The 15,903-nt window shown below is 34.0% G+C and overlaps 1 protein-coding gene across 6 annotated transcripts; it reads right to left on the bottom strand.

Moving 5' to 3' along the window:
* Window positions 1–3,257: 3,257 nt before the first annotated feature.
* On the bottom strand, window positions 3,258–14,436 carry XK-1 (xylulose kinase-1). Of its 6 annotated transcripts, none has more exons than XM_011630644.3 (9): window positions 14,105–14,436; window positions 12,075–12,304; window positions 10,860–10,999; window positions 10,524–10,776; window positions 9,750–9,882; window positions 8,508–8,596; window positions 7,791–8,068; window positions 5,396–5,465; window positions 3,258–3,620 (listed from the first exon to the last, which is right to left on the bottom strand). In XM_011630644.3, the coding sequence occupies exons 1-9, from the start codon at window positions 14,175–14,177 to the stop codon at window positions 3,408–3,410; spliced, it is 1,479 nt and encodes a 492-aa protein (XP_011628946.2). In that variant the 5' UTR covers window positions 14,178–14,436; the 3' UTR covers window positions 3,258–3,407. The 6 variants fall into 6 exon arrangements, with proteins under 6 accessions (XP_011628946.2, XP_020517262.2, XP_088702712.1 ...); XM_020661603.2 differs by having other exon boundaries at window positions 12,075–12,256; window positions 14,105–14,405; XM_088846586.1 differs by having other exon boundaries at window positions 10,524–10,703; window positions 14,105–14,267.
* Between the last annotated feature and the right edge of the window lie 1,467 nt (window positions 14,437–15,903).

The raw sequence follows: 15,903 nt of genomic DNA, 5'->3' as shown, positions 1-15,903 counted from the left end.
GATAAATGTTAAGAGGTTAGAGTGAGAAAAAGAATGCCTAAGATTGTAAGGAAGTACCACTGTTTTAGACTGAGAAAGAAGACTCATAATTAGTTTCATGGTTGGTTTAAATATTAATTTGAAAGACGGTAATGAGTTTAAACCTGTAACAAATACAAGGTGATGGCCACCGCCACAAAATCAAGAGTTGTAATTTGGGGCAAACTTACATTTTTATTCTCCATTTTTTCAATAGCCACATTACTAAATGCCGAATAAGAGCAACGGCCGCATTAAAGAACAATATTTCATTACTAAATTGGCACCAGTCATATAAGTAGCGAATTCCCCTGTTTGAGAGAGAGAAGTTTGGGGAAACATGGGGAGAGAAAGGCTTCAGGGAAACACGTGGGGAGAGAGGGATGTTTGGGGAAACGCGATAGACTATAGAGGGAGATGAGGGTGTCTAGAAAAGGAGGTTTTTTTTCCTGTATTGTTTGAGCTAAAAATAAATAGGGTTAAAAGAGATATAGTTAGTCTTAGGAGTTAAAAGATATAATACATAAGATATTTATGCAGTCATAAATGTTTTGAAATCGTGAAGAAATGGAACTTAAAAAGAGGGTATACAGATATTTTCCCGATTATTAAAAATAAAATTTAAAATTTTTTCGGTTTTTCAAAAAAATATAAAAAATTTGGTTTTTGAAAAACCAAAAATTTTAATGATTTCAATTTTTGAAAAGCCAAAAATGGGTGCTTCGGTCTTTTTTTTTTGGGAAAAATGTTATGAAGTTTCAAAATAGATATATCTTAAAAAACGGAAAAAAATTCCCAATTATCTTTGCATACAAACACAAGGCTAGTGAAACATCAGTTGACTTGATGTAACATATGATCTTTGTATGCAAATTAAACGATACTAATTTTCAAAGCAAGAGAAAAGAAAAAATTCATAAATCAAAGCAAACATGATTACACGAAAATTAATATTCAATTCGACATTGTTAGTTCTGTTTAAAAATAATCACTATTCCTAATCGATCAAACTATTATCACTTTTATCCTTAGGTTTGCTCTTCAACCCGTAATCTAAAAAGATTTGTTGAAGCCAATTTTTATAATCAAAATTTAATAAAAGAGAGAAATAAGAGATGAGAGGGTATGGTGATATCTTTAACGATTTTTTTATGCCGTTTGAAACAAAAACGAAAGGAAGCTCTAACATGAAATAATACGAGAAATTAAGGTTCTATACGAAAATTTCCCTTTTTTTTTTCATAGTTTCTTCCTCTCGTAATCCCCTTTTGAAAACTCGACCATTTTCATCCCGCACAGGTACTCTCATTAAAAACGCAACACATTCTTCCCTTATCTCACTCTCACATTCACATTCTCTTTCTAAAAGGCCAATCCATTATTTTCTCCCCTCATTCTCTCTCTAAAAACACAATCCATTTTCATCTTTTCTCAAATTTCATGCTTTGAAAATACCTTCAATTTTTACACGAATGAATAATAGGTTGGGTTTTCAGAAAGAGAACTTGAGGGAGGGAAAAGGTTAAAAATTTGGGTCTTCAATGAGAGAGAATAAAGAAGAAACCATAGGAGAAAGTGGAAGTTGAGAGAAAAAGAAGTCCTAATATTTTGTTTGAAAAGAGGGGTAAAATTGTTAATTTGTCAATTTTACAATATTTAGAAGTCTAAGGTAGTTTTATGACTGCCCCAGGTCTAACATGGAATTGCCCCATACTTAAGGCGGTTCATTGTTCCTTATGTGAATACAAAAATAAAAATAAAAGAGAAATTAGATATTACTCAAGGTGGTTCATCGTTCCTTATGTGAATAAAAAAAAAAAGGAGAAATAAGATATTACTCATTTCTTACGAAGCTGAACCCCCTCATAGAGATCTTGGATGACTGGAATATGCTTGTGATCATAATATCACTATCGAAGTGCAAAAATAATAATAACATTAAATATTATTTTTTTAGAAAACATACATAAAGATCAATATTATTATGAGTAATGATCCTATGAGACACTTCCACACCTATATATGTAAGACCTCAAATGATCACCATTAAATTTGGCACATATCTTTATAAAAGTTATCACATGGGTATACGATTTGACTTTTTTAGAGATTTGTACCAACCTTAATGGTGATCATTTGAGTCCTACGCACATGAGTTTTTATTGAGAAATCAATAGAGATATGCGTCAAATTTATTAAGTATTATCTTTTTGGGTTTTTCCTGAGAAATCAATTACACTTTTGGAATTTAAAAGTAGTATTATAGATTTCACATTTTTACACAAAGTATGGCATTAATTTTTTTTATTTTTTTATATATACTGGATTGAAATTTTTAATTATTTTATATCTATGCTTCTCACCATCACATAAAGCGTTTCCTTTATCCTTTGTAATACTTAAGGTTCGTTTCTCCACTGGAATCTTTTGTGAAGGAAAAATGTCACGGTTGATAAAACACAATAACAAAAATGATCAGAATGTTATCAAATCCTTGAAAGTGGTGCTATGTCCAAAATTAAAAAACAAAGTAAAAGCCATTGTTATTTGCAAAAGATGGATTTCAAAACTTTTCCATCATACATGATGTCTGTGTATTGCGTAAATCTTTTTACGTGTCAAAAGTTGACAAAAATATTTGTCGCTGCGTATGCAAATTTTTGTGCATAGCCACACGTTTGGTTCACGTAAAAGTATCTTGTATAAGAAAAAATTCTCATGCGGTCAAATGCATTCGTATCAATTGGTCATTGTATATTTTCACACCAATTAACAACTAATTGATATAAAAATGTTCTGACACTTAGACCACACGACCACATGAAAGAATTTTTTCATGCGAAAAGAATTTTTAAAAAATATATTCACACGAACCAAACAAGTCGCATTCTGTGTTAGATTCCATCATATGATTGGTCATAACAAGTATAGCATATATTCAACACTCCTTATGTTCTAAAAAAAATTTGGACATACTCTTGCGTTGTTTTTAGTAAGGGCGCACTGAAACAATAGTTTCTTTGTGGGAGCCAAGACAATAAAGGTTATCCATGTACAACAAGTCACACATATTGTCCAAAAAAAATAAAAACGAGAAAAAGTTCTACATATTTATCGCCAATGTAAAATTATTGAAGCACCTTTTCTTTTGTTTTGCTTTTATTTTATATGCAATGGATACCCCAACTCTTAGATCCGCCAGGTATACCTTGGATAGCTAGATCGGTAAAACAACAATAGAAATAGAAATGATAAATATTTTAATCTCGCAGCATAGATTACACAAAAAGCTAATCTCAAATAGTTGGGATAAAACTATATATATTATACAAAATTGCACACTAAAGCATACTCAATTCAAGAAACCACCTCTTTGTTGAAGTTTCAACTCAGTACAACTGCGATGGGCTTTTTGTAGCACCTTTCAGTGCAAGGAGAGCAGCTCCATATGCAGCCTCGGTTTGTGGGGCCCGACTCACCGTCACCCCCAACACTCTTTCTCTTATCTTCATCCACTTCTCATTCCAGGCTCCACCTCCCGCACTATATACCTCTTCCACCTCTGTGGCCCCCAGCTCTTTGAGCAAGCCGTACCCCCTTGCCTAATATTTAAAAAGGCATGTAAAGTTAGGGACTGGATGCTACAAATCATTGTAGTAAGCTTCCATGAAATCAATGGTGATTAATTGTTCCCACCAAAAAAATCAGGGCAGCTGTAAAACCGGGTATCATCATCCACTATCCTTCGACAAATATGGATAGTAACCTGAATAGTGGATGTTTAGTCCAAGTACCCTATTCCATATTCCTACTACTACTAGGTATGAAATATTTTTCCTTAAACGTTTAGGAAAAATTATAGATACCCACCTTACATTAGATGGTCAGTGTTGAGCCTAAAACTCTTTGTTTTAGTTATGGACGGGTTAACCAGGCACCTACAAGATGAGGTACTGTGGCGTATTTTGTTTGCAGATGACAGTTTTGATCGATGAGACTAGAGGCGCGTTAGCATAAAGTTAGAATGTTAAAGGGATGCTTTAGAATCTAAAAGTTTTAAAATTAGTCGGACTAAGATAAAATATATAGAATACAAGTTTAGTAAATAATAGGAGCAGAAACAAGGAGTAGTTAAGATTGATGATAAAAAAATATCTAAATGAGATTATTTTAGATATATGGGGTAGATAATCCAAGAAAATAGAGAGATTGAAGAAGATGTTGCACATAGAATAAGAGCTGTATGAGCAAAGTGGAGAGGTGCATCTGGAGTTTTATGTGATTGCCATGTACCATTGAGACAGAAGGGGGGAAGTTCTATAGGACGACTATAAGAACTACCATGCTTTACAGGATGGAATGTTGGCGGTTAAGAACATATCTATAGGATAAGCATAGTTGCGACGAGGATGTTGAGATGGATGAGTGTAAGACAAGAAATGATAGAATTCAGAATGAATATATTTGAGGGAACTTAGGTGTGACTTTAATAGTTGATAAGATGAGCAAAAGTAAACTTAGGTGGGCTGGCTATGTGCAGTGTAGACCCAATACAGTACCAGTTAGAAGGTGCGATTGGTTCAAGTGGAAGGCTTTAAAAAAATAAAAGGATAGCCAAAAAGGAGAAGGATTGAAGTAGTGAGAAAAGATATGATGACTTTTGGTCCTACTAAGGGTATGACCCTTGATAGAGAAGAATGATGAAACAAGATTCATGTAGTTGATCCCAAATAATTGAGACAAAACTTGGATGATGATGATGATAAATACCCACCTTGGCCTTACTTTCTAGGCATGCGCAATCCCCCCCCCCCCCACCCCAGTCGCCCAAAGAAAAAAAAAAAAGACTTTGTAAATTACATCATTAACCCCAAAACTATTTATCTTCCAACGCTCCCAAGTCAAAAGTATGGTCTTTTAGGATGAAAATACCCCTAATACAACACACATTTCTCTCAAGACAAAAATCAAACCGGTCCAATACAATGTGTGCCTGACAGGCTTTGTTTTAAAAAAATGAAGCCAATCCAGCACAAGCATAATGTGTGTTGGACCGGACATTGTCTAAAATGAAGTTGGTAAGCAAAACTTGCGTCATACCAGGATATTGTTTAAAACAAAGGCAGTCCGGCACAATTTAAAATGATAAGCAGGTGAGAGAAACATGTGTTTTAATGTGCATTGCAAAAATAAACAATTTTGAGATTAATGGTGTGATTTACAAAGTATTGGAGGAGCCATCCCTAGAAAGTAGGGTTAGGGGGAGTATCTACAATTTTCCCTAAAATTAAATTATGTAAGTCATTAAAATGGACATATTGTGTGAAAGAAAATTTAAAAACATAGCAAACATACTACGTGAAAATTGAGTACTAACCTCAATCCGAGCAATGGATTCCAGAATGCCATGTAAAAACTCTACATCATTATCTGGCCGAGGCTGCAACCTGAACAAGAATGACACAAGTAAATTTCAAATTATGATTCCTTGACCTCCAAATTCGCATTTTATCTGCCCTCACACACATCCAAGAGACATCACAACATGCCTGCTAGTTGGCATGTGTATTTATCAAAAAAGTACATCCCTGCATATTCAAATGTTGACAAGTCACATTAATCAGTTATGACGAATGCTCATATGAATGCCAGTTTGCTTCAACAAAACCCAAACTAAATCTCACACAAATGAGGTTTATGCTCTGATGCAAATTAGATGTGTATTTTTCTGATTGAATAATAAGAAAAGGACATGGATCTGGCAAGAAATGTTGAGTTACAATAGCGATATTCCATGTACTAGGCATTGAAATGCAATATCCCTTTTTTATTAGTAAAGGTGAAGGAGTGAAAAATATACATATGAGAGAATATTATCACATTTTCTTAAATGTTTAAATGATCTCTAGAAGTTTGTTGTAACATAATTGCAATAAATCCAATTGGATTCATGGAAAGGGATGCATCACTAATGAGGTAGAAATGCCATGCTTTTTCTTGCATAATCATCCCTTCACGTAAGGGAACATTCTCTTATGATATTTACTCATCAAATGGGTAACTAGTAAGAGCATGTTAAAGTCATTGACCATTCTCTTGACGTAAAACTCCATGTGGAAATGTAAAATTCAGCCACACCTTAATGGAGGTTTATTATTTTTTATTTTTTTTGAGCGAGAAAGGGTCCTCTATCTGTGGTAGGAATGACATTCAAGATGTCACAGTGTGGCGTCCCATCAACCTAACCACCTAGCCTTGAGCCTATTCCAACCTTTATGGAGGATGATTACCTCAAAACAAATACAGGGATCTAAGGTTTTTGATAACAATTTTAAAAATTAATAGACAAAAGATCTATGGTTCTTGAATGGTAAGTGCATCATCTAAACTACATGTACTAAGTTTCTTGTGATGTCCATTTGTCAGTCATAATCATGCAATTATAGCCTCATTTCAGTTTAATTGAACATAATCATTTAAAAATAAAAGAGACATATTCTATCCTCTTACATAATGCCAATGGATATAGTGCTATATGCGAATACCAGTCAAAGAGGCACACTGAGATTTGAGCCAGAAATCTCTCCTAAATCCTAATAAATTAGGTTTACATACACACAGGATTATGACAATTTTATATTTTTTTCTTTTAAGAAATAAGAAATATGACACTTTCTTATTCCTTTATTTTTTATTACAAAATTTTTATTATTTGAAAACTTAGACAGTTTAAAATAAGGGAAATGAACATGCAGATCGTCAAAGATGCCTAATAAACATGGTTTTCACACATACATAGAACTAAGATAAGTTTTTTTAAAAAATTTCTTGAATTAAATAAAGGAAATGTGACATTTTCTTAAATTTTTTATATTTTGAATTATGAGGATTTATTGTCAAAAAAATGGCCAGTCAAAAGGGATATAAAATATAATGTAATATATTTTTACACGGTCGGGTCCTAATAAATAGGGTTTACTTAATTTTCAAAATTATATTGAATCCCTTAATTTTCTATTTCTCAATAAATTAGAGAATAATTATATGAAGGCTTCTCTTTCATATCTTCATTAAGATTTTTTATTACTTAAAAATAATTTGTATCAGTTTAAAATATAACATTAAAAAATTTATTTATAATCTTAGTGGCTGCGCTGTTGCATCACACAAGCAGTGGACTTGTCCTAATCATGCAGTAGATCATTAAGAAGTATAATGTGTCGTATTATGAAAAAGATTTTATCATCGGCACAGCCCTACTGGTCACTCCTCCTAGGTATCATATGAGATCATGTTACTTGAACGTCTCCCCTCCAATTTAACTTCAATTTCTGCCTTCTTGGAATCTATTTTGGCTTTTGAGTCCCATGCTATTCATACCCAATTTTCGTACAAGAAACGTATCCTCATAAAATCCTGTAAAGATCTTCCCAGTCTACCACCCCATGCCTCTACTTGCTAGCAGTTTTATATGCACCAGGTTCCTTCTTTGCAAATGGGTGGGTGCAATGGCTTTCGAGAAATAGCATGATATTTTGACCTCTAAATATGTATGGTACACCTTGCAATCCATCAAGAAGAATATTCCAAATTCTAGGCTCAATGCCTAAAATTCAGTCAGTCCAAAGGTAATCAAATCCGGTAAGAAGTTCCATGATCTTAATCATACTAAATGTGAACAACATTTGCATGCACATAGAGAATGACAGTTATGATTATGAATAATATTATTCAGTTTCTTTGCAAATTTATGAGATTAGGATGTTCCAAACCTGGGCATCATGTTTGGATCTGCAACAGGAAATCTCTCACCAACAGCAGGTAGAGGATAATAGTCTAAAGAAGAAGGTTCCTCTGGATTTATTTGTTCACTCAATTCATCTAATTGGCTATCTGTGAAAATCTGTCTAAGAACAGCTCCTCCGGTATTAGAGGCCCCACCAACAAGCCATTTATCATCTAGGCGGTGACTATATACACCAAAACGGGAGTCTTCAATCCGACTAGTGCTGAGAAGTTTAATAGCAAGTGTTGAACCCAAGGATGTAACCTGAATTAACAAACCTTAGTATAAGAAAATAAGTCTTTGATTGGAAAGCATAGTGTTAAAACAAGTGGATTCGGCCACGGCGCATTGCCTACCTAGTTGGGTGCCTCTTGACCATAGTTTGTTGGTAACTCTTTCTGAAAGCATACTACAATCCAAAGGACTACAAAAAACCATGGTTTATAGTTGCTCATTACCTTCCAATAGAGTGATGAACAGTGATGAGAGAGAATGGAACCCACTAGTGCGGTCTTGTACTATTCTGCTGGATCCCACTCACTCTCCATCACCATGCATCATTTCATTGGATAGTGATGACCTCATAAGCATACCATTTTCCATTGGATTATAATTTAGCTATTCATCATAATATTATAAAAAAATTTTAATCACTGTAACTCTAAAGTATAAATGGAGAACAAGAATCTGGTGAAAATTTTACAGCTTTTCCAGGTTGAGAGGCACCGGCTGCAAGAAAAGCAGCAATGCTGTCTGTAGTTCCAGTGCAAATAATACAATCCTTTGGAAAATCTGCAGTTCCAAAAGATAATCACAAACTGCGAGGACACTTTTAAAGTCAGTTTCCTTCAGATTCATGTTTTAGGTCATTTTCCTTGAGATGCATGTATCTATGCCCCACCATTATTCATCTAACGAGTATTATTCTGTCTCATCCAATTTAGGTTCTGATAATATCAAGAGTGGTAACTGAAAAGAACAGGCATACACAAAACATATTTCATGGTTATATATTTTCGAGTAGTCGAGTTCAGAAAATGAATGTCATGAAAGTTCAAAGAGGGTCAACTGCCAGATACCCCAAGCCAAAGGATGAGTTCCCAAGCCGAGGAATGAGTTCTTTTTATTGCTAACATGCCAAACCTTAGGCAGAACATCAAATTTCACTTCAAAGGAGATTTCTATAATGAAGTTTCCAGAGCTGACTCCAGTTTCCATATTTGGGACCCAAATATTTTAAGCAGGATAAAAACCAGAACTTCTCCTTGGTATAATGAAATATATATACCTCAACAAGTCCTAGTTAATACCCTTGCCAACAAAATGAAAAGGGTTCTCATATTTTCCTTTTGCCTTGTTATTTGCATTTCATAGAAACATAAAAGAGAAACAACTAAAACATCTTGTTGAATGGACTGATACAGACAAATTTAGACTAACAATTTCAAAAAATCAGCCTTCCAAATATAGTGAGAGATAGTGAGAAATTATCAGGGTACTCAGGCCGCTTGCATGAATTGGACTCATAAGAGGCTGAAGCATGGTCCTCTTATATGGACTGCAAGCTATGGGCCAAAAATGGCCAAATGTAGTCATAGATGGGGAGTCCAGTATGTCATTAGCTGGGTAAATAGTCACACGGTATGCGTGTCATGTCTAAACGCTGTGTTTCAGAAATTAAGACTCTTTAAGAAAATCTGTGTATCACTAACCCATGAGAATCCGATATGGAGGCAGATGCGCTGGCTCACGAAGGTGTAGTTGAGTCAGAGCTTTTTTTAATACTAGAATTGTGAATAGAGTCTACTGTATATGGGCTTGACTTAAAGCGGAAGAAATATAAATATCAGTAAATCGACTTTGAACTTAACAAAAAAAGTTAACTTTTAAAGAAAAAAACAAATCAGCCATCCAAGGAGGGACCCCCATACATGGTTGGACATACCAAAATGTAGCCTAATATCCTCTTTAATGAAACCAACAGAAGTTCCAGGTGCTTTCACAGTAGGCAACAACTGTGCATATGGTTGCTTAAGTAACCAAGAAGGATAGGATTCAGCCTCTGGATCATATCCCACCTGTGAAAAGTAGAAACAATATCAAGATATTAATCTTGGGGTTGAGTCTCTAATTGCTTACTCTCAATGCTGCATTGCATGGCAGATTTATTGGAAGCAGATATAATCCATCCATTTCACGATCATGCTCTTTTTAGTAGGGTCTCATTGCAATCGTTTCATTTTTGGTACGTTAACCAAATAAATTGCCTTCTACTTGATTTCCATTAATGTTTTTATTTATGGATTGTCTACAAAGAGACTATTTATCTTTTATACATGGAGGTCATAATCATTATTGTCCCTTAAATTTCAAAATGGGTGGTTGTAAGAGTATCATTGAATAGACACAACTTTCCAAAAAAAAAATTCTCTGACTTCGTGACTCACCCCAAGACATCCAATTTGATATCTACTGAGTGCAAATGATTGTAACCTCCATATACAAAAAGATAAATGGTCTCTTTATAGACAATTTACTTTATTGATCTAACAAACTCATGAACTTAAAATTCAAATGGTGGAAATAAATCAAGCACATCCCCATCCATGCCTTATTTCATCTTAATTTAAGTAACTTGCTGGCATGGTTCCATCTAATGTCAAACATTTTTAAAGCTAATTTAGATGAACAAGAAGAAAGATTACTGTTGAGAACACACCTTGAGAGCATTGTTGTAGTCAGAGACTCCAAGCTTTCCATGTAATAGATATAGCAGCCAATCTGCTTGATGCATCAATAATGCAGAGTTTTTGTGTGGGTCAGTTGAAATCCACCATGAAATAAGCTTGCTAAGGGTTGAGGATCCAGAAACAACTGTATGGTTTTCAGGAGCAATGGACTGGACAATCGGTAAAGCATCAGAGCAGTTAGTGTTATACAAGAAAGGTTGACATAAAGGCTCCCCAGTTGTGCTGCGATTAGAGATAGTTCCAAATGACCAATTAGATAAAGCCATCAAATAGGAAATACAAAACATATGGATCTCATGAGATACCTGTCAATTATCATGGTGGTAGCAGAAGTCCCATCGATAGAAATTGAAGATATATATGAACGAATACCAGAGGGCAGATCCGCCAATAGGTTGAACAATGTATTTCTCCAAGAATTTGCCCAATTAATTATTTCCCCATCCTATATAGGCATCCATATTATGTCAAGAATGAGTAAGATAATTGATTAGAAGAAGGTGCCAGTATATAGAGTGAAGTTCTTATGAGCTTGCTCATGCAGACATGACACTTCAAATTTGAGGGGCATGCCAAGTAATATTACTAGGGAAGACTGATATAATACCATTGATAAGGGAAAAATGATTGTCCAACCGAGTATCACCATTCATTGAAATACTGAACATGGATGAAGAGACAATAGTACTAACCATTGGTACAGGTGTTCTACTGGGTTCCACTCTTTATCCATTATTGCCCACCATCTCCATGGATTTTGATGACCGAACGGACTAAGTCTGTCCCCGTTGGATGATATTATACAGAGCTGATACTCTAGTACTTATTAAAGGGTTATTCTAGGGTACACCACGGTAATGGTAAACTTAGAATTTCGTACACCAAAACTTTCGACTATAAGATGCCTTTATATGTTCAAAAATGCTTTAAATAGTTCATATTTTTAGGAAGGGCATTTCTTAATTTCAAAATCCCTTCAAAAATCAATTTCAAATTCAAAAGGATTCCCTTGACTTTACATTAAAAAAAAATGATTTCCTTGACTTTTTGAATAATGTCTAAATTTTAACAGCAACTTAAAAAAAAAAATTGGCCTTCTTTAAATTTTCAAACAAGTTATTCCTAGGGTAATTTTAAGATTTGTAAGGGCATTTTATTGTCAAAAGACTTTGAGTTAAAAATTCTAAGTTCATCATTAGACTAGTATAGCATGGAATAATCTTTATTAAAAAAATTGTGGCCAATATCTTATTTAACTTGTTCCCAGCCATGTGGCTTGAATTGTTGGACCCAAAAACTGCTACTGAAAAATTCAGCTTCATAGAAAGATCTGTTTGAGACAAAGACATGAAGGATCGAAAAATCCAAACGGTATAACCGTATAAATTTTCCTAATACCTAAGTCCTTTAGCACAGAAGTACACAATGGTATTTAGTAAACGACATACCAAATACAGGCACACATTTTGTACAATAAATATTTGTATTACCACAACTTACATCTGAGGCACAAATCTTACGGTGGTTTGTGGATAATCTCTTTTTCCTTCGGCATAAATCACGCCATGCTTGTCAATAATTACAAATCTAGCTCCTGATGTACCAAAGTCCAATCCAAGATAGAGTTGTTTAGATTGAAGATCAAAATCGCCACCATTTTCACTAGTAGGAGTCATTGCGGCATTGTTCTTGCTGCATAAACCTTTCCATAAACAGGTTTCAGAGGAAATTTTCCTCGAAAAAGAAAAATCTGCAGAGCAATACAAAGCATATTTGAACTTAATCAATAGAACTATAGTAAGGAATTCGAGATAATAGGCAATTGGCCAAAATCATGCCAATAAATGTTTCTTGGAAACAACTCACAAAATGAAATAGAATTTGACCCTTCAAAATAGAAAAACTAAGGCACTGAAATGCGTCAGGGTATCATTAGAAGGTTGTTTCCAATTTAACAATGCACACGAACGATATTTCTTAGAACAGGAATATCTACCAATCAAAATGGAAATCAATACATGAATAAAGTCAAGACACTGACATAACTTTTTTTCTACTGTAAATGCATAGAGGATGTAATATATCTCTTACTGTTTTTTTTTTTTTGCATTTATTCCTCAATCTCGTAATTGACAGAAATTTATGCATCCCTTTCACAATGACAAATTATCTTTTGTAAGTGAAATTAGCCATTGACATGAAGCTAGTGTCCAGTAAAATGGAGAAACTCATTTCTTTCAAGATATGGACCACTTGGACCGAAGTGTGCTGCAAGTCTGGAGTTCAGTTCAAAATATTTAATGGGATTAGGAATTAGTTTACTTAAATTTAAAAGGGCAATATGTGAACTAGCTCATATGAATCAACTTTTTCTTAGGTAAATATTTTCAAATTCAATTGTACTATGGTCGCTTAAAACTTAAAATTACAGGTTATGGAATAATATATCTTCCTCATATTGGTTAGAAACGAGAAACTAAATGTAGCATCACATTTGCAAGTAGGGCATTAAGTTCCACTAAATGTCTCACTTTGGACTTGGAGTTGCATAGCATGACATTTTCATGTAACAATGTATTGTCCTACAGGAGTGTCTAATCTCTAATGTTACAAACTAACTTTTGTCAGGATTCAAGCACAATCCCAATGATTTGCAACGTATTGCATTGAAAGGCAGTCAACTGAACCGTACATATATACATGCATATATGGATTGAACAACTAATTTCAGTGACTTGGCATTAAAGATTCAACTATACATGGAAAATCAAAGTTCATGTTTTATTATCCATGATGAGAATGCCTACTTCTCCAGTATGGAACAAGTTCATTGGGCTCCTATCGTGTGGCTTCGCTTAACCATTTAAAAGGAAGGAATGAGAGCAAGCATACGTTAAACTCAAGACCAAAGCATTGAAACTTCTCTCGGCATGGGGATTAATCAAGACTGTCGCATGGGACTTGAGAATAGTGAGAACAAAACCCATATTTCATCAATGTTTTCTTTTTTCATTTTTTAAATTATAGTAAGTGAATTGTAGTGATGAGGAAGAGAGTGCATATAAATCATGTTGCACAAGTAATAAACTTAAGTGTAATTCAAAACTTCTGGTTGACTTTTGCCATCTGCAACCCCACAAAACCATCCCCAAAGAAGCTTTTATCAGTCTTTTTGCCACTTGTTGTACATGTGCAGTGACTAACATCCAGTCTCACCAAGCACACTAATTTTGGCACTCCATTAATTGACAGCCCTATTTTGTGTGAAATTGCTCATATTAAAAGGCAAATTCAAAACAAAAGCATGCCCCACCAAGTCTAATGTCCACTAGACAAGTATACATGCTGTACACTCTTCTTACAAAAACTTTTGGGTGGATCATTTTTCTACTGCGCGTTTGAATCCCTGATATTACAATTGCTATTAACCTTTCTTAACTGAATCTTTCAACCCATATTTTTTAAATTGAAGTAGATTTTTCCACATAAACTGGGGCAGTTTAAGAGTTATTGAATTCATCAATTTCAAGAATAATGAATGATTGGTTACCTTTCCTATTTGGAAGTGAAAGAGAAGAAAAGCAGAGGCCAAGCGAGGTGCAATGCAGCAGGTAAGAAGACATGCTTTCAGCTTCTCACTTTTTCATTATTTTGGTAGATGCTCAGCTAAGATGCCTGTCTTGGGGAATGAAACTTTAAAGCCTCTGATCAGCGATCCCCGCTTCTTCTACGGCCTGAAGTCCCTCACTGGATAAGGAAAAACAAAAGAAAATCCATTTCGTGATCCCTTGCGATCACCTTGTACACTTGCTCAGAGGCATAAAGAAGGAAAAAGGAGGAAGTTAGATGGATTTGTAACAAAGGGATCATTTTTCCTTTGTCTCGATAAATATGTAAAGGAGAAGGTTTATACAAAAGTGAGGTCCTAAACAATTAAACTAAAGTGCATCTCACAAATTCACTATAAGAGATTATTTTGATTTTCAAAAATCCTTAAAGTGATTGTCGCGAATTCAAGATATATGAAAATGAAAAAAAAATAGATTTCCGAGTATTGAAAATAATGCATCTTGTAAAGAATTTTCTAGACCTTCAATTTTTAAGATTTTCAAATGTTCATATATTTCCTCGTATTTGAACCATTTTTGGAGCTTTAAGTTTTAGGATTAGATATGCAAATAAATTTGTAGGCCATCCCATAATTTTTGGTTCTAAAACAACATCTTGAACACTGTTTGAAAGTATACCTTACTTTTAATTGTTTAGGGCGTCAGCCCTATACAAACCACACCTACATGAAAAAATTGACCATCTTATTAATTTTTGGTATTCGGTATTTACCAGCTCATTGACATTTTGACGTGGTTTACGTTGTTATCAATGGGTGAGGTTTGTATAAAGCCGAGGCTCTAAACAATCAAATTAGATCTCATCTTCAAATGGTATTGAGAAATATAATTTTGATATTAGAAAGTTTTATGATAGCATTAAATTATATTTTGTTATAAAATTTAAAGATTCATAAATACTGTAGATCAGGCAGATCTATGAAAACTTGAAAATTTATGGTTTAAAAAAGCGTTACAAGATGCACTATTTCTAAAACTTAATATCTATTTTTTTCTTCATATCCATACATCTTGACGTCGAGATGACCAATTTGATGATATTAGATCATCAAAACAACCTCTTCTAATGAAAATTTTGAGATAGGCTCTAATTTGATTGTTTAGAGCCTAGGCTCTATATAAACTTTTCCCTTTAACCATTGGACAAGGTTTTGGCGAGTCCTTCACTCTAGATGCGTCCTCCAAAATCCATGCGGATCTTGGCCTCCTCCAAAATCCATGTTAGAGATGGATTTTGGACAAAAACTGCAGAGATTGTGAATTAACACCAAGGAAAACAATGATATTAAAAAAGAAGAGCACGTATATGTGATGCTATCTTCTACTCTCTCGATCTAATGATCTATTCTAGAGGATTTTTTCAATCTCAAACTTTAGTAACTATTTTAGAATCACTATATGATTATTTTCCTCAAAAAATATTAAAATTTGACTTTTCTAACACTTGATCTCACCTTTCAAAATTGGATGGCTTCTATTTAATGTTTATTGAGGTTAACCAATGAGTCAAAATTTGGAGTCTTAAAACTAATTCTAGGTAGGGTTTTACCCAATGAAGTAAATAGACAGTATACTCCCAAGGAAGTAAAATATATTTTGACAAAAGAAAATAACTTTTAAGAATGAAAAATATTTCTTTGATTGGGTTTTAAGGATCTTATACAATGAGACTATTTACCACTGGTCCAATGAGATCACAATTACTAATGACTATTCTAAC

Source organism: Amborella trichopoda, chromosome 9, assembly GCF_054954075.1.
Source record: "Amborella trichopoda isolate Santa Cruz 75 chromosome 9, AtrichopodaSantaCruz75HAP2 v2.0, whole genome shotgun sequence".
Taxonomy (NCBI): domain Eukaryota; kingdom Viridiplantae; phylum Streptophyta; class Magnoliopsida; order Amborellales; family Amborellaceae; genus Amborella; species Amborella trichopoda.
The sequence above is the reverse complement of the archived record's forward strand: the minus strand, read 5'-3'. Positions and strand labels throughout refer to the sequence as shown.

Excerpts from the sequence above, each read along its gene's own strand:
- XK-1 (XM_011630644.3), bottom strand. The coding sequence starts at position 14,177 with ATGTCTTCTTACCTGCTGCATTGCACCTCGCTTGGCCTCTGCTTTTCT. Across the intron at positions 9,883-10,523 it reads ACTACAACAATGCTCTCAAG|GTGGGATATGATCCAGAGGC; the intron begins GTGTGTTCTCAA and ends TACTTTTCACAG. Across the intron at positions 5,466-7,790 it reads GATCCAAACATGATGCCCAG|GTTGCAGCCTCGGCCAGATA; the intron begins GTTTGGAACATC and ends ATTCTTGTTCAG.